The sequence below is a fragment of the Gasterosteus aculeatus genome, chromosome 7, assembly GCF_964276395.1.
Source record: "Gasterosteus aculeatus chromosome 7, fGasAcu3.hap1.1, whole genome shotgun sequence".
NCBI classification, from domain to species: Eukaryota; Metazoa; Chordata; class Actinopteri; order Perciformes; family Gasterosteidae; genus Gasterosteus; species Gasterosteus aculeatus.
The window spans coordinates 12614454-12636385 of record NC_135694.1 but is presented as its reverse complement, the minus strand read 5'-3'; the positions used below and the strand labels follow the sequence as shown (position 1 = coordinate 12636385).

General features: G+C 40.7%; 1 protein-coding gene across 1 annotated transcript in view; it reads right to left on the bottom strand.

Moving 5' to 3' along the window:
• adam19a (ADAM metallopeptidase domain 19a) overlaps nucleotides 1–21932 on the bottom strand; it is a 151863-nt gene that overhangs the window by 38722 nt on the left and 91209 nt on the right. Inside the window, exons 4-5 of the mRNA XM_040179604.2 lie at nucleotides 11516–11597; nucleotides 5352–5428 (exon numbers count right to left, since the gene is read on the bottom strand). Coding sequence (XP_040035538.2) covers nucleotides 5352–5428; nucleotides 11516–11597 — 159 coding nt within the window. The remainder of the gene's footprint in view (nucleotides 1–5351; nucleotides 5429–11515; nucleotides 11598–21932) is intronic.

The window sequence follows — 21932 nt, the reverse complement described above, 5'->3', positions numbered from 1 at the left end:
AATACTGAATGTCGGATTTGAAACAAATTGCTTGTTTTCTACCAAAACAAATTTGCGCTCGGTCTCTCTCTCTGTGTCCGTCTGTCTCTCTCTGACTGTCTGTCTGTCTGCACCTACACACAAGCTAGACATTCGGGTCAAAAAACAGCTCAACAATGAACACATGTCAGTTATTCCAGATATTAATGTATAAGAGCTTGTAACACCGTATTGCCCTACAAGGCAGCTGCGCTCCATAGATGCTGGGTTACTTGTTGCTCCTATGGTTTTAAAAAGTAGGATGGGGGCCAGAGCCTTCAGTTATCAAGCTCCTCTTTTGTGGAACCAGCTTCCACTTTCAGTCCGGGGGGCAGATTCGGTCAGCTCTTTTAAAGTAAAGCTTTAAGTTCAAAACTTTCCTCTTTGATTTTGCTTATAGTTCTGGCTCAGGTTAGCCCGGACCAGCCCTTAGTTAAGCTGCTATAGGCTTAGACTGCCGGGGGACTTCTTAGGACACACCAAGCTCCTCCCTCACGCTCTCGTTCTACAATAATTCACGTTTTATTAATGCACATGACTTATTCAGCTTCTTTCCGGGAGTTTTTTTGTGCTTTCTTTGGATGGTGGTTCTATCTGATGGTGGTGGCCCATTGTAGTCTGTCCATCCCGGGAGTGGGATCCCTCCTCTGACGTTCTCCCTAAGGTTTCTTCCCTTTTTTCCTCTTGGGAGGGTTTTTTCATTTTTTGGGGAGTTTTTCCTGTGCCGATGGTGGGTTTCGGGACAGAGGATGTTGTATGTGTACAGACTAAAGCCCTCTGAGGCAAATTTGTAATTTGCGATTTTTGGCTATACAAAATAAAATGAATTCAATTGAATTCATGTGGAAAAATGAGGAAATAAGCCCAACCATGAGTTGGTAGCAGTTGTCCTGCTTTGTGGGTTGTGTAGGCCCCACGTTTCACTGAGGAAGAGGAATGGATGAAATAAAAAACATTGACATCTCTGCTTCTGCTGAATCACTTAGTATCCATTTAATATAAAAAAGAAACTATCCATTATGATTCTGATGATGTCACAGGAGAGCGAAGCTAAGTAAAGAACTCTGATCACCGATCAGCTTTTAAATGGGACCGTTTCAATTTGAGGGAAAAGTAGTTTACTGAGACACTATTTGAAACTAATTTGGATAAACATCTATTTCATAAAATTGCACACTTTATTAAGAGCTCTCCCAGGTGCCTCTGCCTCAGGAAACAGCGAATGAAAATTCACTCTGTATGAATAAAAAATAAGGAAATGCATGGAACCCCCTTTTTGAGTACAATCTGAATTGTTCTAGATGTGATAAAAAGTGGAATGACCGAGAGTTCGTAAGGAGATCAACATGTGAAATTCTTGTGAATGCTCAATATCCGAAGAAAACTCTTGGCTTTCTTGTCAGAAGTTGTTGTTAGCTCCAGCGATCTGGATGGAGTGCTGGATTTTGGGAAGGCGCAGGATGGTTTTGCGCTAAAACTGAAGGAATTTAATCGTCATGGCTTTTTAGTGAATAGTGGAGAATGGTTGTCAGGCTTCGTGATGATATTTACCAGATCATTTTCAGAGAAATAATTTCATTGGATCATGTCCAATGTTAGCAAGCCAGAGCTGACAGGTATGCACAACTTCACCGCTTAAAAATGATTTGAAGTATTCAGCAAATTGCTGTTTCTATAGAACAGAAAACTGACCGTATGTAAGCTATGATTGCAGACAAAAAGTTTCCTTTAAAAGTCTTTGTCCTTAATGAACTCCAGGGTATAATACATCCTTCTGTTGATTTACAATCACATCCCTAAATTCAACCCTTTTTGATCCAAGAACACACATGAGTTAGTCAGCTCTGTGACCCACTGGACATTTTCCCTCCCCATAGGCTTCTGTGGAAGCCTGTGTGTTGGTGTTTGCCCCTGCCGTGCGCCTGGCTTGCTACCCGCAATTATTTGAATCATTTCTGTTATAGGAATTGCATGTATTGTATATCTTTTACATTGTTCATTCTGTACAGGTGACATCCATTGTAGTCTGTCCATCCAGGGAGAGGGATCCCTCCTCTGACGTTATTCCTAAGATTTCCTGTCTTTTTTCCCCTCCTGTGCCGATGTGAGGGTTTCGAGACAGAGGATGTGTACAGACTGTAAAGCCCTTTGAGGCAAATTTGTAATTTGCGATTTTGGGCTACACAAAATAAAAAATAAATACATTTTGAAAGCTTTCACACTCTGTTGGCTCACAGATCTCTATTCTCCCTCACGTCTGCTCTGTTCCTATCACAGTTGATGTCAACAAGCAGTATCTGGCTTCCTCCCAAATCAGGACAGACGGACATATCAGCACTGAACCAGCCTCCATCAGGAAGAAATATATAAAGAGGTTCTTAGGCTTTATTATTAATTCCTACTGAAGCTCCACTGAGCTGTAACTTGATGTCTTTATCGAATATATTTTGGGGACATGCATCCTCAGGGCATGCAGCATCTTTGCCAGAAGAAATCTGAGACTTTTATATGAAAGGCATTTCAACCTGTCTGAGACTGTCGCAATGTAGGACTGTTAAAACTGCTGCCTGGATCCAAGATCAGGATCAAATGACCAACTTTACAATCTGAAGAAAATAGTTCTGAGAGTATCTTAATATGTTGTTTGGACATGCGTATCACTGCTCTGTGACATCAGATTACATTCATTCAGAATATCAGAGCAATTCTTGTTCTGTATTCAGTTTTGTATGTTTAGCTTACCGTTAGAAAGCATTAATTATCAAATAGGTAAAATATTACCCAGCAGGAACTCAGAGTTCCCAAAGTGGTAGACACATCTAAGCCAGTGTTATAATTCATAACAGGAGGGTAACTCATTTGAGAGAACTTTGCTTAAGTGGATGAGATGCATAGTGCTGATTCAATCATGCACAGGTGATCAGTGCAAGATGAGGTCTGCGGTTTCAGTCATTTTTGTAGCAGTGCTGAATTGTATTATCTGCTCACTACAACACAACCAACTTGTGCACTATATGTTTATGGAAATGTCTGTTGGTGGGACCATAATATTGGTTATGAAACAAAAAGTCTGCATTTGTTTCAATCTTTCTTTACGACAAGAAGCCTGTAATGGCATTATCCCCATCCCAGCTCTACTATAAGGATGCTATCATGCTAGAGGTAGCGAGCATTGCTAACATTGAGTCCAATCCACCTGCATGTCTAACTCATGTGCTAGGTCGATTCATAGGATTCAAGTTCCCACAAATATTTGGGGGAACACATGCCACGTAACCCCATGTTGTCAGACTTGAAGTAATGACTTAAGAAAGAGAGAGGTAACAATGAACTTTAACCACCAAATTCTAATCATTTCTTTCTCGAGGCCAGGTGATGTCAGGGCAAAATGTCCCTAAGGGCCTTCTTGAGATTGCCGGACAAACAGACAGCCTAAAAACATGATCCCTCTGTCCACAGCTGTTCCAATGCGGACACACAATAAAAATACACCTCAAGAAAACATGCGATATACATGACAACGTGAAAACATGACGACAGTGTGAAAATAACATGACAATATGGAAATAACACGACAATGTAAAAAAAACACAAAGTTATGTAAACAACATGACAATTTGAAAACAATGCAACAATGTGGAAACCACATGATACTGTGAAAGTGGGCACTCTCAGCAATGACACAATTAGCATTGCTCAAGATTACCTCTACTGCCTATCATTGTTGTTTTTCCTCTAACTAGGTATTTTTGATCAATTGCTGAACAATTAAAAGTCCATTTCTTGTTCTCAGTCTGGCTATTGCTATGCACTGTCCTCTGGCATTGGTCTATTTCCCTCCCCCGCCCTCACGTGGCACAGAATTGCTGCTGGACTCATTACTGGGACGAAGATGTACGATCACATCCCTCCTGTGTTTGCCTCTTTATACTTGCTCCTTATTAAGTTTTCAAATTGATTTGATTGATTTTAAAATGTAATTGCTCACCTTGAAGGCCTCAACCGGCCTCGCTCTGAATCACACCTCTGATTTTTTAACCATCTATTTGACCATTAAAGGCCATGGATGGAGATGGGCTAGTTACTCACAGGTCACGGTTTGTGAAAAAGTGTGATTGCTATTCTAGTCACTATGGAACTTAGACTATATATGTAGCTTTTCTCTATTGAAAACATGTTTTCGTGTTATGTTTTTATTTCTACTTAAAGTTTTCACTGCCTTTATGCCTTTTATGGTTTTATTACCTTTTGCAAAGCACTTTGTAACATTGTTAAATATGTGCTATAAAAGAGGTTCCGAATGAATAATAAATATTTGGAATGTTAATGTTTTCCCATAAAGGCGTATTTGTCCACCATATCATCTTCAAAGGCGACATTATGTCAGTCTTGGGTTTCTTATGTCCCCAACTAGCTAAGAGTTATTATGGGTTGAAGAAATGTGGAAAATGACGACTGTAACCAGGTTAAGGAAGTACATGTAAACAAAAAACAGCGTCTTAATTGAGCATAAAGCACTGTGTGTAAATACACTATATCCTCGAAGAACTACTAGCATGAATGCAATGTTGGCTGTAGAAATAGACAGAACATGGGAGGACAGGGACTTTAAAGTTGCAGTCACATCATTTGTCCTTCCTAAACCTAAAGACAACTTTGAAAAATGACAACCCATGTGGGGCCCAATTCACAATATGCCTTAACGATAAGCCGCAAGAAATCCAATTTATCCTATCCTTATTGTTGCCATATCAACTTTCTTTAATAGTAAACAGACTTTTTGTAGATATAAGTTGAATCCCAACTTTGTTTGATGCAAATTATTAAATACACAAAAAAATAAAAGCATTTCAGTCTGTCATTTTATCTGTAAAACAAACGTAAGGTATGCAGGCTTTTCATATTTAACTCAACGTTATGAACAGGCCACAATTATCCGAACAATACAAACATTTAGGCTGTACCGCAGATATACATCTTCACTAAAAGAGAATGGAAAAAATGTATAAAACATATTTGGCGATCCTGATAAAATCACTGATAGGTCATATCAGTGATTTTTGATCAGTGAACCTTTTCAAACTTATGATTGAAAAGGTTACACTCACACATGTAAATGCTACAAAAATTGAATCATGAGTTTGTTTAAATCCTAGATCTTCCTCAAGTCAGAAGGGGGGCAAAGACCACCGAGCAGAAACTAGCTTACCGCCTCCACGTCAGACTGAATCAAATCCAGCTGAATACACCAAAGTACTACAGACAGTAATTATCATTCTGTCCACGCAGCCTTACCCAACCTTGTAACAAGTACCACAATCGCAGCGTTTTACCTGACTCCTGAGCATGTGCTGAGAGCGACCCAGGACTCTGGATGGCCTCTCACATGGCCCTGGTAGAAACAGTGAACCTGAAAGACAAAATAACCACAATGAATATCCTTTCATCCATCTTTAATGAGAAGAAACACTTTAAAAAAGCTGCTATGACGTTCATGAAAACATGCGTGTGCAGTGGTGTAGCCAACGGTGAATCCATTCTCTGCTGGATCAACTCGGGGCGAGTGTCTCTAAAGCAGTCCTGGTGCTCATGTCGCGTTTCATGGCTACAGCTGCGACTGAATCGGATCAATACCGCTCAGCAAAGCTCCCTGCTCCCCCTTTGACGGTGTGGGAAACGTAATAAGAAATGCTGTACTTGTATTTCTCTTTTCTAGTCTTCTTACCACTCAAAGCTTTAACACTACATGTCATCACTCACCCACACACCCGTTCTCATACACTGATGGGCGGCGCTACCACACACAGTGACACCTGTCCGTTACCAACTAACATTCACTCTGCAGTCACACTGGGAGCAATTTGGGGTTAAGTGTCTTGCCTAAGGACATATATACATGGACACTAGTGGAGCACAGGATCAAACCATCGATCCTCTAAATTGAACGACGATACTACTCTCCCACAGTCACCCGTTTTAATTCATAGGCGTTTAGGTGGCATAATGAAGCACTGTTGGCTTTCATGGTCATGGAACTAATGTTATGGAAGATTTTTGTGTTAATCGGGAGAAGAGAGTTTTGGGTTCATCTGGTACCTGCAACTGGCTGTTTCTGGCACACTCAATATAAGAAAAATAATTAGGTAAAAGTAATGAGCTCAGGCTGTAATTCACTGTGAGTTTTTCTACTACTCCTCCATTAGCTGTGTCCTCGATAGATGATACGTAAGTTTCGGGTTCATGGCAAGGACACATATTGTAAAATATATTTTTCCATTACACTAATTACAGCTATATTCCTCTTGTCTTTGTGTTAATCTCTCTGTCTTCTCACTAAGGGTTTTTAAGGCACATCCACTGTAAAAAGGTGATTCACTCCTTTCCCAGTAGACCGGTATTCCCTGATATACTGACGGACAGGTGTCACTGTGTGTGGTAGCTCATGCTATCAGTGTATGAATGGGTGTGAAAGGGTGAATGATGAAATGAAGTGCTAAAGAGCTTTGAGTCCACACCAGGTTCAGTGATCCTCCATAACCCATCTCACCTTTGACAGTCAGGTCATACGCCTCTCCTCTAGTTATGTTTGACTAGAAGACTTGAAAAGAGATCTACAAATATGCTCATTTTACCATCTAATCAGACATCATGTTTCCACCATTGGAGCTGGAGCCATTGAATACCAGTGACTTCTGCAGTCATTTAGGGATTAAAGTTAATTGTAACCATTAACCAATAAAGGCATTATTTCGGACAAAAAACAATATTAATTTTTAGAATTTTTTAAATAAAATATTACACTTTGGTCCTTGTTCCTTGGTGGCCTAAACTGTCCTAAACTGGGAACATAATTATGGCCGCACTGTTTTGTGTCCCAATCCAGCACTTCGTAATGATACTTATCAGCCCTTAAGTTCAAACCAGCTGAGCTCCCAGAACACGTAGCTCACCCTAAACACAAAAGAACTTCAAACCTTTAAAGACCAAATGCAACTTCAAACCTTTAAAGACTGAATGCATCACACCTTTCATAACTTCTAAAAGCAGCTCTGCCTTTGTGCCAGAAGACATGCTGCCAATGTTGAAAAGGGAGTTATGATCACAATGTGGAAATGATGCCTGCATTAGAGACCAAAGGATTTCTTTCATTTGAACAGCAGCAGTGGCGAGTGCTGCGTTAGAGCCAACATACGAATCAACTGTCAGAGAGAGCCGTCCCTGCCCACTCTCAGCACTTAGTCCGGTTACAGGTGCAGGTTGGGATGTGGAAGCAGTCCAAGGGATCGGCCCACTGGCATTAACCCACCATCTGTGAGGGCTTACTGTGCAGAACAGAGCTGTCATGTGCAGAGATGGGATACCGTCTGCATTTCAAGCTGCGAGAGCACAGTCGGCGTGTTTGCAGCAGGTTATTCTAAGTTTACCTCACTTTGTCTGGCCAGGTTAGACCAAAGACATTAGTTACGCATTAGTCCTCTCTCAAAACTTCTGTAAAACTTGTCAAACATTAGTCACGGTGCTTTGCATAGTAAAAGTTTTTTTCTGTTTTGCATTCTGTACCCATGACATCCATTGTAGTCTGTCCATCCCGGGAGTGGGATCCTCGTCTGACGTTCTCCCTAAGGTTTCTTCACGTTTTTCCCCCATCGAAGGGTTTTTCATTTTTTGTTTTTCCTATGACGATGTGAGGGTTTCGGGACAGAGGACGTTGCATGTGTACAGACTGTAAAGCCCTCTGATTTGTAATTTTCAATTTTGGGCTATACAAAATAAAATTAATAAAATTAGATTGAATTGAATGTCAAATAATACATGTTAAGTGTTGAAGACATTTTTTTATTTTCTGTCCACAATTGGATTGACAATTATTATTAAAAATGAGCTTAAAGCTCATAAAATTCCACTGAAACATACTGAAATATGTATATATATCTAATCTAATATCTAAATATACCTAATCTAATAATATATATATTGTCTTAATGACGTAAAGAAAGTGTGGACGGAGGACACCGTTGTGTTTTCAGTGAACTAGTTTCACTGTTTCTGCAGTCAAACCCAATGTCAGACACACGCTCACAGGACGCGTGTAATATAACAGACACGTGGCAACATTACATTTTGACCCACACGTGGATCTAACTGTGGACTGACCTTGTGCTTCTTTGACTCCAAACCTATTATTTTAAGGATTGTATAAAATCTTGATAACAAAATGAGGTCAAAAGAAATGATTGACTTGATTATTATGTTATAATTTCATCAGTACAGCCTTTCGTATCTTATTGCTTAATTACGTAACAACCAAAATGGCAACATATCATGAAACTTTTAATAAAGGTTGCTCTACTCCAGTCCTCTATGGACAGCAACCTGGAGAGTACCGAACTCTCCAGTGGAGCGAACCGCTCATTGATATCGGCAGTTTTTTGTTGGAGTTGACGAGACGATCCACTGAGAGCATTCAGCAGTTTCATCTCGTCTGTCTGCGGACTGGCCGAAAGTTGGTGACCGCGGAGAGGAGTTGAAGGCGAGTTGAAGGCGAGACGTCGTCCAGCCATTATTCACGAACCAGCAAAAACCAAACAAAGGAACTGGAGATACAGTTCTTCTGAATATAGTAACACACACGTGTCTGTTTATATGCTCGTCTTGCAAGTACTGCTGTATGAGTCATGCCTATGACCCCACACGTGATTGGACGAGGAGTCTAAGGGTCCTCCAATCACATACAAGGTTATTGTTATACGGAAGGACTCGCGAGACCTGCTGAGCTCGCGTATGCTCGTGTATAAACAAGACCGGTGTGCCTGCTTATGCTGTGAGTTGAAAGATGGAAGTCCTAAGACCGAGGAAAAGACCTCGGCACTACTGTGAACATTGCAACACTGAACTCTGTCATACGCAGTATTTTGACCACAGAAAGCGCTATTTCAAAAATGGAGTTTGGGAGAAAAACCCAAAAGGACTAGGTCAGATAACGCACAGAGCCTGTTGCTATCCAGTCATGAGCCAACCGGCGGGAGTTATGTTCAACCTGGAGTTGGAGAGATTGATGAAGGTGAAATGCAGTCCGAAGACCCAGAAAAAGAAGTGAACAGTTTTGAGGAACCCGTCCTTGACCCTTTAGCAGAACTACGACCAGCCATTATAAAGAAGTTTATAGTTGTTAATGTTGTGTCAAAGGGTACGGCATTTAAACATGTTCTTGCACAAGTTTGCTGGCTTCATCCCCACCCGGACAGACATTTTTATGGAAAGCCAATAGAAGTTTGGGGCTTGCAGGGAACAGACACGTCATACCCAGCATCATTTCTGCCAGTTGAACGCATTGCTAGAAGATGTGTGGTTAATACATCCTCTGTGCATTTAAGTAAGACCAAAGAAAAGGTCACTGTAGTCCTGCCACTATGCACTGTAGTTGAGCTCTAGGAGACTGTGATCTCTGCAGACCCCTCATGCTGATTCAAATGTTGTTTGCATGGAATGCTCATTTTATCTTGATTAAAAGATTACGTTTATTTTGTGTATCTTTTTTACATAACATTTGCCATTGCTAATGGCGTACACAGTAATCTAGCATATTTGAATTAAATAAATCAATTCAAGCTCAAATGTAAAATGTAAGAGTCTATAATTAGGCTACTGAGCCTGATCTATTTGTACCAGAGATTTTCTTACCTTTTAAAAAAATGTCACCTGGGCTAAAACTCCCTCTGCAACCCTGATTTGCATTTGTATAGCTCACAGCATTTTCATTTACATGTCAAAGCCTCCCCTAGAATTAGGAGGAGGGGGGTCATGGGGGGGCAACTGCCAAGGGAGGCCCACATCAATTTCTGACAATTTACGGCAGTTTTCGGCGTTGCCTGCAAATTGCCGTGAACAGCCGCAAACCTGAGATTCCACGACAAGCTACAGTGTCGCATACTGGCGAAAATCCCACTTTTCATGTAGTGTACTATGTCATTGGCTTGATACTTTTTTGTAGGGTAATAAGAGTGAAATTATCTATTTTCACACCATCCACTTGTACTAGCCTGTTTCCAAAGCAGGAGAAGGAGTATGACTTATATATTCAGTGCCATGCATTAGCTAAAAAGAGCTTGTAGCAGCTCCAAAACTAAAACGTTTTTTTAATTGATTCAAGAAGCTATTGATCATCTGACTTAACATAAGCATGCATAATTTGTCATGCAGGGCTACCGCCTAAAGTCAGTTAAGGACAAACTGGTTATGGTTCTCTTGAGATGTGAAGCATCTGCAGAGATTCTGATAACTGGAGTCTTTACAGATTGAAATCAAGGGACTTCAATGGATATTGTACAAAGAGGATTGTGCATTTGCTTGATACTGTTGATAAAAGATCAAAGGAACAATCACCAAAAGGCCTTTTCTTTTCGTCTACATACAATATAATTCTCCCTGTAGAGTATATATAGTTTTCTTGACTTCATTCACATGCCAAAGGACAATCCCCCACATTTAGTGCAGATTGTAGAAATATATTCCAAGGGACGAAAAAATCTCCCAGGACAAGCATCGGACCGACTAACATAAGACATTCTGTAACTCAGCACGTTGTTATTTGTAGGTAAATCCACTTAAAAAAAATCCCCCATTTTAATCATTAAGTCCTAAACGTTGTAAAACTCACTATTAGGCCTATTAGGGGATTCCAGAATAATGTCAGTTCCTCTCTTCATGTAAGACTCCATAGTTAAGAGACGGGGTTATAGAAAACAGGCTCTATGACTTATGAATGCAAAGGATCCCTCAAGATTTGGATAATTTTATAGTCCGAACATCTTTTTCTTCCCACTGCACTCAGAGAAAGAACAGGATCCTGCCTCCACGCTTTTCCCATCCATGCTGCAGGGCCATGTAGCTGCGCCCCTTGTATCAGGATTCATGTAGCTAGATCACAACCTCTGATGAATACACAAAATAAATGTTTAATTCACTAGTAGGATGTAAAAAAATTCCGTCTCTACACACTATTTTCCTACGCTTCCGTCTCTCTCTCTCTTCTACAGAGGCACACCTGTAAACTGGCAAAAACAAGGACAACATTTTCCCTGGTGGTCTTTGTTGTATTTATTTAGAATATGCTTTTGTGGAATGATCAAAGTTGTATAGACTTAGGCATTCATCCAATTATAGAGCACTCTCAAAACAAATAATCCTTGTTAATGTCCTTAAATTCCACATGAAATGCCAAAACTGCTTTAAACTTGGGGATATAGAAGGTAATATAAATGACTCGATCAAGCACTGGTAAAATGGTATACTAATAACGGTGTTTCAGGATTACAGCATTGGTTTAGGGTTAAGACATGAATGAAGTCAATGAATGTCCTCATGAGAAAGAAAGTGATAATGGGATAAAAAAAAAAAAAAACTAAAAAAAGGAGTTTGCTAGTAACAAGCATTTAGAAGGGTGGGGGACCCAATTATAAACCTAGAGACTTACTTTAGCCTGTTGCTTCATACTTACAGTGTAATTTCGGTTGGCTACAGTCACCGGCTGCCCGTCTCCTGTGTAGTAGGTCTCTGTGAAGTCGGGACCCAACAGCTCACTGGGAAAGAAAAATAGAAGCGGCTGAGTATTTACATTATATTTCCGTGTGAAATTTTAAATCTAAGGTAGAGATAGAACAGAACATAAAAAACTACATTTTCAAGCCATTACTGCATTAATGCAACAACTTTCACAGCATTGATGCAGCCCACTAGCTTCCCAAACAACCAGTGGAGCAAGACTTTGACTGTGTTGGATGCGGTGTGCAGGAGAACCGTCGTCAAACAGAACAAGAACAATGAGGCATCTTTAGAATTCCAACAAATTAGGCGGGGGAGGCGTACGAGCCTCCCCCAACACGATCCACCGTGAGGAGAACACACGAGTTGTGTGAAACGGAGTGACGGCGTTACAACGAGCACCAACTGTTGCTCTCACTGATGACATGCAGACTCACACAGCAGTCTGAAGTACAACATCTCTTTTCGCCACTGCCATTAGAGCCATCAACAGCTGAGAGGACTCTATAACCTAATTCACAACTGGTCTGCACTTTAGCTTGTTAGGATTTCACTTACTGTTACTGTACTGTTAATTTATATTGCACTCATTTCATTTAAGTCTTTTTCCTTTACAACCTGCTCAGTTTTGCACTTTTCCTCCTTACCTCATTTCTGTCTTAGCCTTACCTCATTTTTATTTTTTATTTCATGTACTTTTATGTAAATATTGTATTTTTATTTTTATTTTAAAATTGGTCGGCTTTCCGGAAAGGCAAGCACAAGAATTTCAATACACAGGGCGTGTGTAAATGACAATAAAAATCTTTGAATCTGCACTGTGAAAGGTGGTTTTCTCTTGCTGGTCATATCGTTGAGAAGAAGAGAGGTTCTGAAAACATGAACTACCTTGTTTGTCTTAGCAACTGTCTTTGTGCAGCAGCGTAAGAAAAAGCATTCGGAGAAGTGGTTAAAAAAGTGGACGTTAATTGTATAACTGCTCAACCTGCATCACAGTCATCATAGGATTCACCACCAATCCCATCAGGGCCTAGAATCCCTGTGGCAATATGCCTTATCCAACCTCTGCATCCCTACCCCTGGATTATTCTACGGTAGCCTTTCAAGGGCCACCACATTTAAGCATTTGGCCAACCACAGATGTGTTTTACAACCACCACTAATGATATAATCCATGACATTAATGATGATACCGTGTGCATTCCCTTCATGTTAGACGTTTACCCCACACTAGGAACTACTAAAGTACATTTTCAAATCACAAATCAAATATAGTTTTATAATTTTACAGACATGTTAGCACGGCTGGGTTGTCCGCACAGAGGCCCAGTTTGTCATTATCCGTGGTAAGTGGTACTTTGGTGGCCAGCACAGAACAGTAAATAGGCAGTAGAGGAAGAAACAGGCCAGAAAACCTCTGCTGTGAAAACAGAGACCTGTTCAAGTCTTTTGATAGTCTGATGATTATGCCAACAAGCACAATTGTAAAAAGGTCATACTACAAATGAGCATTGATCGATGCTCAGCTGCTTCAAACGGAGTGAAACGTTTCTGCTTTGGTTCATTGATTGCACGGAGCCACCTGACGGCGGCAGGATGGACTGTATGTGCATAAAACCCCGAGCCTCTGATTGGAGGAGAGCGGTGACGGAGCGCAGTGACATCATACGCACTGCCTGCTGCGTTGACCTTCATTAAACCACCTGCAGACTGCTACAGAACATCTGATGGAAGGGCTGCAGACATCCAAATACTGGAGCGCATGGATCCTGACTTTTACAGCCTCCTTTTAAACTTGTTTTCACTGCTAAATCAGTTAGAAAACCTGAATATATACTTTGAACGTATATTGTAGACTGATTTACAGAAAGGTCATTTGCTTGATGTGTGAAACTACCACATAGTACACTGGCACACTGGATCGCTTCGTTTAAGAAAGTGCATAATCAGACAAAGCTTAAATGATATTCATAGATTTTCCTGCTGACATCCATGTGTGATTTTTTTGATAGTGTCAAGCTTGACTGCTAAAATAATTATCTCCTCCAAATCAAATGTTGGATCAGCAGGACAGGAGTCTTTGATGTTGGTGCAGTCGGGGGATGATAACAAAAGACAGGGATGCAAAAAAGTGAAAGAAATCAAATATGGTTAATTTATTAGTTACTTATTTCATGCAAATAAAGTGCAGATATAGAAAAGTTTGGTCAGACCAGATAAGAATAAGCAAGAATTTTTTCTGTTCTGCTGAAAAAGGCGCACAAGTGACATCATTCTCTAGGTCGTCTTGGACAAAAAACGTTACTCCACCTATTGTTCTGGCGGTAAATTGGTTTGCAACACGCGCAACGCTTTTGGGACCATTAATAAAAACGAGTCCATCGACACATCTGTGCGAAAAGCCGCAGCCACAGCTCTTCAGAAAATGTGCTGATTTTTGTGATTCAAATTAAGTTTATCAGCCTCGCCGTATTGTTGTGGTTGATTTCTCAGAGAAATTGTTTGGATCTTAGTAAATTCAGATTTGCTTTAAGCTGTATTGTCTACCATGAATGCTCATTAAAAAAGTGCCAGTGGATGTGGAACAAGTCATCAGGTACACTCCTATTGAACAATTTCACAGACACACCCGGCCCTTCGCTCTCCTTCAGAGTGTCACAGTCACACAGTGGGGTTGAGGTCCACTGGTCTACTTCCAGGGAGGGAAGTATTAGGCTCTTTTGGAAGCAGAGGGAAAGCAGGCAGGCTTTGGTCTGCTGATTAAATTAGCTCTAATAAGAAGTCCAAGAGAATAAACAGGTGGACACAGTGTGGATGTGCTATCATTTAAAATTGCTTAAGCAAGCTTGATAATCAAAAGTTATTTTCATGGGCTTAGTTGGGGGTTTTGCTGTCTTGTCTTGATTTAAGAGTTAAGTAAGGGGGTAAGCAGGATCTGCCAAGCAGGCAGACACGAGTCCGACAGGATGGGGAGTCAGTTTCTGTCCTGGCTGAGGAATGTAAGGTCTGCGGGTCAACTAGAAGATTTACCAGCCAAAGGGGGGTTAGAGACACACCAACACTATTCAACATACACACTCTGTTTACGATGTTTACGTTAAGTCAGGAGTCTGGACATTGGATGTGACCGGATCTTAGATGCGGGAGGTGGAAGGTCCTCCTCTACGCCAGTTTAGGGCCAATAGAAATATTTCCTTCTCTGTCTTTCAAGGGTTATAAAACATGATGTTCTTGCTGATGTTAGTTAGTTGTTCTTCCGGCCTGTGTGCTGCCTGAACTGCTCCTGCCTTTGCAAACGCAGCGCTGATACTTGACCTGTGATCTGACAAATAAATTTCCCAGAACGAGAGAAGTTATTCGGCTGAATTTTTGATAACCCCGACCAGGCTCCAAATCTCGAACACGTATTCTTACAAGCTAGAGGAGGAACCACAAGGGGAGGGGAGAAGAGAAGCAAATAGGAGCCGTAGGCTAGTGTGGGATCCCTTAAAGAAAAAAACACAACAAGAACGAAAGGCACGTTCAAGGTTAAGGCCTGGTATGTCTTTGACTAATCAGTTATTCGTGGCATCTTTAAAATGTCAGAAAAAAGTTCAAATATAAAACCCATTTAACATTTCTAGAGCCCAAGGTGATTACAAATCACATATAAGAGAGAAGCTGCCTTCGGGATAGCCTGGGATACAAACACCGTGTGACACCCATTAAGATTCCCACGCTCCGCCTAATCTATCGCACTCTTGCCAGTCAATATGACCCCTTAGGGTATATCTTACCTTATACCACCAGGGCCAAAGTGCTGGTTCAGGACTTATGGAAAACCAAACAAGGCTGGGATGACCCCATGATTACCGTCATGTGTCTTTGATAAAACTAACCTCAATCTGGCAATCTGGCATACAAAAGCCTGATTATTTAAATATTCTAACTGCAAACTCTTGGCATTAAAATTAAAAAAAGCATTCAAAAAACCAATTCCCTTAGGCTGATAAGGTGTTCTAATTTGAAAGGGCCGGCCCGCCAGTACATCACACATCCTGCAGACGTACCCAAAAGAGTCAACAACACGGTCCCCCCCTTGTCTGTTTCAGATGTGAGATGAACATTTCTTAGCTGACCAGACTTCCTGAATGTTCCACACGTCGCTGCAAACGCATCACATGAACCGTCCGGCTGTCTGAGAATTCAGTGCTGCTTAAGGGCTGCTGGTACTAATAGAATAACAGCATATACCGAGTCAGTCAAGTGAAGCTCTTCATTACTGTACTGAGTTGGTAAATGGAACCATTCCTTGTTGGATATTAAATGCAGTAAGTCCCCAAGGCAAGCTGCTTTCAGATGAATCTATCTGGAGGATAGCAAACAGCACAGTAGGAATCGGGGAAAAACAGCTATCAAATGAAGTGCAGCCCTACAACACCTCGAAAAAGGGAAACAAAGGTAGGAGCCACAACTTTAATGGGAACATTGGAGGCCAAAGCCTCTCCAGCAATACACACACAGCGTGGCTGGGGTACTAGGGGAAACCCTCAATAAAGATACAACACTCAGATAAGTTATTGTTTCACTTTTAAATGTCAACATATTCAAAGAGCGGGACGAATAAAAAGAACTGGAACTACCAAGTAGTGAGCATGCAGGTAAAATGATCATCACTCCTCACAGTCCAGGGCCATATTCTAAGAGGAATGACCAGATAACCTCGGCCATGCTAGCCGTGTGCGTCTGTCGAGCACAAGTATTATTTTGGTTCATGAATGTGCATCAGCACAGAATGCCATGGGTATAGATTGGAGGTCTATCAGCCAATCAGAGCATGGGTGTCATCACTCTAAAATAGCTGGGCTACTTACAGTGCTGATGGTGACAACCGCTCAGGCCTCTTCACCCAAGGGTGTGGTTGTTAGGATGGTGCAGACCTTTCATTTCCACACTCACAAAAGAGCAGACAGAGAGGGCGACATCCCCTAGGCTCTGGTGTCATCCACGAGCTCAGCTGCGCGCTGGTCCATTTGTTACATTTGTTGCCATGGAATCAGTAAATGGATGCAGTTACTGTTGGAGTCAGCGACCGATCAATAGTGCCGCTTGAGTCAACGAGTATTGGGTACTTAAATCTCAATGAGACATTCAAAGGAGGCAGACAGACCTTCTCTTGAACTCTGTATCTTGTTGTTCCGGAGCGGTGGACGTAGTGGGACTGCCACAGATGAAGATCATCTGCCTCAATGTCTACACAACTGTTAAATTAAGCCATTCAGTTGACCAGATTGCATACCTGTGATTTGACACACCTTTATTTATTTTACTGTTCAAATGATAACTTTCTAGGATTGATCATAAGGTCGACTGCAATAAGGTTGAATGGAGAAACTACAGATAAGGAACACAGACAGGGCAATGGCCTGTTTACATGGCTAGATGGGCTACTTATAAGTCATTAAATTATCTGAAAAACATGCGATTAAATAGATGGTATCCAAGGGACACTTTTTGCCAACTGAGACAAAATTATGTGTATTCTCAGTTATCTGGAATGAAGCACTGATGCATACACCTCACATATGTTGAACTTAATAACCTAACCCTAACCCTTAGTCTCTTGTGTCTGGTGTCATTTTAAAACACCACATATATTTCGGAATATTCCAACGGCAGAATACAAGGCGCAGGGAACTTTGAGTTGGGTAAATGGTATTTCCAAAATCCCAGAGGTGCATAAACAACATTTACCTGTGTTTACCCTTTAAACCTTTTCTAGTTATGGCCTATGATCTGGATTGTGACCATAAATTGTGATAAAGATAATCATGTTAAATAGCACATGATGCTGTGATACAGACTTTGGAAAATACTTTTAAAGTTCAATGTGAAAATATTTTAAATACAATGTTTACACTTTAACAAGCTTACCTCGCAGGTATTTGGATCATCTACAGGCGACCCGGGTGAATACAAAAGAAACAATGGCCCAAGCCGTACACCCATCAACACCTCTAAAGCTTAGAACATTTTCCAGATTTTTTCAAATTGTTAACAGTTCAAATTTAAAAGTACATAATTTACTACTCACTATTGTTAGAAATTCAAGCAAAAAAGCATAGCGGTCACTGTTTCCTACAGATCCGATGTCAATGTGTGGGGGCTGATGGGGGGGGAATGTGTACTGTACTACTATGGAAGTAAATCTGTGTCATCAGATTTTGAAAGAAAAAGGTGATTGAATTTCTAGCACTGAATATTTATGCATTGAAATCATGTATCTGAATGTTTTTCAAGTAAAATATTCAACTGCAAAAAATGCAACCACAAAAAATTCAACCGCAAAAATTCAACCGCAACATCTGGGAACCCAAGGAAGAGCAATCGATTCTAGATTAAAGCTCGGGAGCGTGCGTCGCGCAAAAGGAGCGAGCGCCCCAATACAACTTCGGCTTGTCGACTATGATGACCAGATTCCAGCCATGTTCATTAATAATGGGGCTTCGTTAAGTGTTTTAACTTTAACATCATGCCGTCAGTGTGGTTTGTGTCTGTAAGATTCAGTAATAGACAGCTGACATTTGTACATTAACAGACTGTATAGGACATGAACTAAGCAGAAGTTAAACGAGAGCGTACAGCTGGTCAGAATACGCATTTTCTTCTAGTTTTGAATTAAGTTGATGATATCATACAAGGCTGTAAAGTAATGAACACACCCCACGAGATACAAAAAGCTGTGCCGAGGAGAGAGGCAGAAGCTTCCTGAGAACCATCTGTGTTGGTCATAGACTGGGGAAGTGAATATTTCCGCAAAATATTACACTACTAATGGCGTATTTCACTTCTTAACTGTATTTCCTTCTGTTAGTTACTAAATCCTTTTGGATTTTTTTACTTTTTAAAAGCCAGTTGATTCTTTTGGCTTAGTGAGCTGAGTCTTTGTTCTGAGAAAGGTTTACGACCTGACACTGATATAAATTCATTACTAACTAGGGCTGTCACAATATCAAATTTTTGTTGTGCGATTATTGCACCAACATCTATTGTGATATGCAATATTACAGCAATTTTCAGACAATTTTATGGCACTGATAACATAATGACAATATAATAGACAATATTGATTGGCTCTCTTCTCTCATTCGGCTTAAAGCCAAAATGTTCCCAAACTGAACCCAAACATTGTGCCTTCGAAATCAAGTCCATTGGGACTTGATTGTTATGGGGTTTGACTGTATATGTTACGAAAAATAACCCTTTATAACATGGTGGGTTCACTGCTTCTCTTCACCGGCCCGTGTGCGCTCTGTATCTGTGTGTGCGCTGCCTGCGCCCCGCCTCCGCTTTCCACAAGGAAAAAGAAAAGAGGCAGCACGATCAACTTAAATGTTGGTGACGTTTATTTTTATGTAAAATGAACATCGCAGCACCAAAAATTATTGCACTCGATTTCAGATAGTGTGCGATGAGTCTTTAATTTATCGCATATTGCGACAGGCCTATTACTAACCTGAGCTTCCAGTCAATTTGAATACACAAAGAAGAAAGCCATTAGGTTTGATTTCTGTTAAATGTGTTTCAAAGAAGTGATTTGGAGAGAGAATCATAGCAGAAATCATGCAGGAAGGAAAGACTGAGAGCTGAAGGGCGTTGTTCTCCTTACTAGATGCAAACTGACTCCTGAAACTTGTTGTTGTCGTGGTCTTTTTAGATCTGCAGGAAGTGTCACTGCGAAGTGACGCCTCAGTTCTCTGAAACCCAGTGGCTCTGACGGTGTGGTTAAGGTGTACCACTGCCTCAGAAATGATGTGTTAACCACAAACCCTGACATGGTTTATGAAACATAAAACTGTTTTCAACTGTTGCAGAGCTGTGTTTGGCAACAACAACACCTGCACCCTCATATAATGTTCCGTAAGAAACCAGTTTGTTTGGGAAATGTGAATTATGTGTTCTAGCATTACATGAATACAACCTAATACAACAGCTAAAGTGAGCATTTAGCGTTGAGCCATTCAAATCACTGTAAACCACAGTCTCAATGGTTATTAAGGCTCAACTAGGCACAAAAAGCAACCTGCGGGCCAGTGTGGGTTTGTTGTAGACGTATTCAAACCGCCCCAATCCCAGAGGCTTATATAAAACACACGAAACCAGAAAATATTCACATTCGAGAAGCGGGGATGGACTGTACTTGTATTTCTAGTCTGGCAACCACTCAAAGGCTCTTTAACACTAAATGTCATCATTCACCCGTATTCATACACTGATGACAGGAGCTACCATACACAGTGACACCTGCACATCAGAAACCAGTAATCATACCGTAGTCACAGTCAATAGACATGTGAATGTGTAGACGTATGGTTTTGTGGGTGTGTAGCCATGTGGATGTGTACACATGAAAATGTGTAGATACAATGTGCTTTTTATTGGCGCAGATTATTAATTGAATATAATGTTCAGAAAGAGCCTAACCAAGTCATTGGTTAGTTATTTACTAAACAACAATTTTGAATAGGATTTGGAATAATGGCTAATGAAGCGTTGATAACTTGGTAAAAACACTTAACAATAAGACCATATCTTCTTGTCTTTTAGTAATAAAGCTAATTTCTCCAACTAGCACAGGCTAGCTGTAAGGGACATTAGGCCCAAGGTAGTGTGCATATAGAAGGTATTTTTTCCTGGTTACCTACGGTGAACCCTGCTTATGCAGAGGACTGCAGCTCATTACTACAAATGATCTATTAAGTGGGGATCCGATGACATACCTTTGTTCAGAATGAGCTTTTGTACTGTATCATCACTTACTCATCGTAACGTCACTCATCTATAGCAAATTGTAAACTGGCTTATTTGAGGAAATTGCACTTTCTTGTTTCTTGTTCTCCTGAGTTTGTACCCTATGGTTGAATGCACTTATTGTACGTCGCTTTGGATAAAAGCGTCCGCTAAATGACATGTAATGTAATGTAATGTAATCATCCATTTGAAAGGTTTGTTTTGCTCTGCCAAAGTGTGTTCTTACTTTGTCTTAGTAGTTGGTTTTGGACTCTTCTTTTACCATTCTTAGTGCCCTTTTTCCTTTTAATTGCTATTCCTCTGGAATTTATAAAACAGGAAACTCTACATTGTAATCTTGAGTTTTTCAGCCTGTATTGGAAGATGTGGAACTGTGGGGGGCCCGATTCTGATCAAAGATCAAAACAGATAGTTTTGAGACTGCCTTGTGCTCTCTCATTTGGCACCCCTATTTTCAGTGTGTCATGTGACCATTACAAAAATGTGAATTGAACTGTTTCTGATGAGACGCCTCTAGAACCGGAGGTATACTAATGAGATACCTCTACGGCACATCGGTACACAGGAAAGCCCTGCCGAAGTTCTTGTGAGATCAAGCTACAGTTTAAATATAACAAATAAGGCTGTACAACATAACATGTAAGTGTAAGGGATAAGGACTGAGACTCGGGCGCAGAGGAATTAAACAACCTTTAAAATACTTCTTTCCAGGTTTTAGGATCTTTTACTGGCAAAAACTATACAAAATGAATCAAAAGTAGCACAGGCACAAGCAGACTTGACACAATGTAAAAGGAGAAAGCAAAAGGCCTGGCAACAAAAAGCAGCAACACCAAAAAAGCACTCCGCACACTGCTCACTTGAAACATACTAAATCAGGGGCAACGATGACTGACTGATTGGGGCATAAATATAGGTGGGGTGATGGTTAACTAGTTTCAGCTGTGGAAAGGTGTGAAGACAGAAAGGGTGTGTGGTCAAACAAATATTGGTCCCAGCAAATTATTAAAAATGAATCTAAAACACATTTTAACAATTGATCAGTTTAATAGAATATGTATATCCACTTTGCCACTTTTTTGGGAGAATTGAGATCTACTTTTTCCTGCCAGGAAGGAGGAGCTCATTGCGCCTCATGACGGCGTTTTAACGAGTTCTAAGCACATGAGACCATATCGGTGTCTCAAAGTCATTGGATCCTTAAAGATGCATTCGGCGACCGCATACGTCACTTCCACTGCGACTCGCCTGTCCCAACCAGTTGGCTCCTCCGAACGCGGTCGAGGGACGCAGCCCTCCAGAAGCCGATTTGGAGGACACATCTGATCTATCCTTTCAGCCCAGCATATTCCAGCATGCAGTGCGGGACGACGAGGATTTAATTGATTTGCTTCATATTATGAACAGAAATTTGGACATTATTACAGAATATTTTACAGTTCAAATTGCTTATATCCTATGCAAGAAAAAAAGTCATTGCATACAAGTTAATAAATGTGTTTGCTGTTGTGTTTTTTATTGACAATGGAAGCGTATCTTCCTAAATTAAATGAAATAAGAAGAAGTTTATCTTCTTCATATGT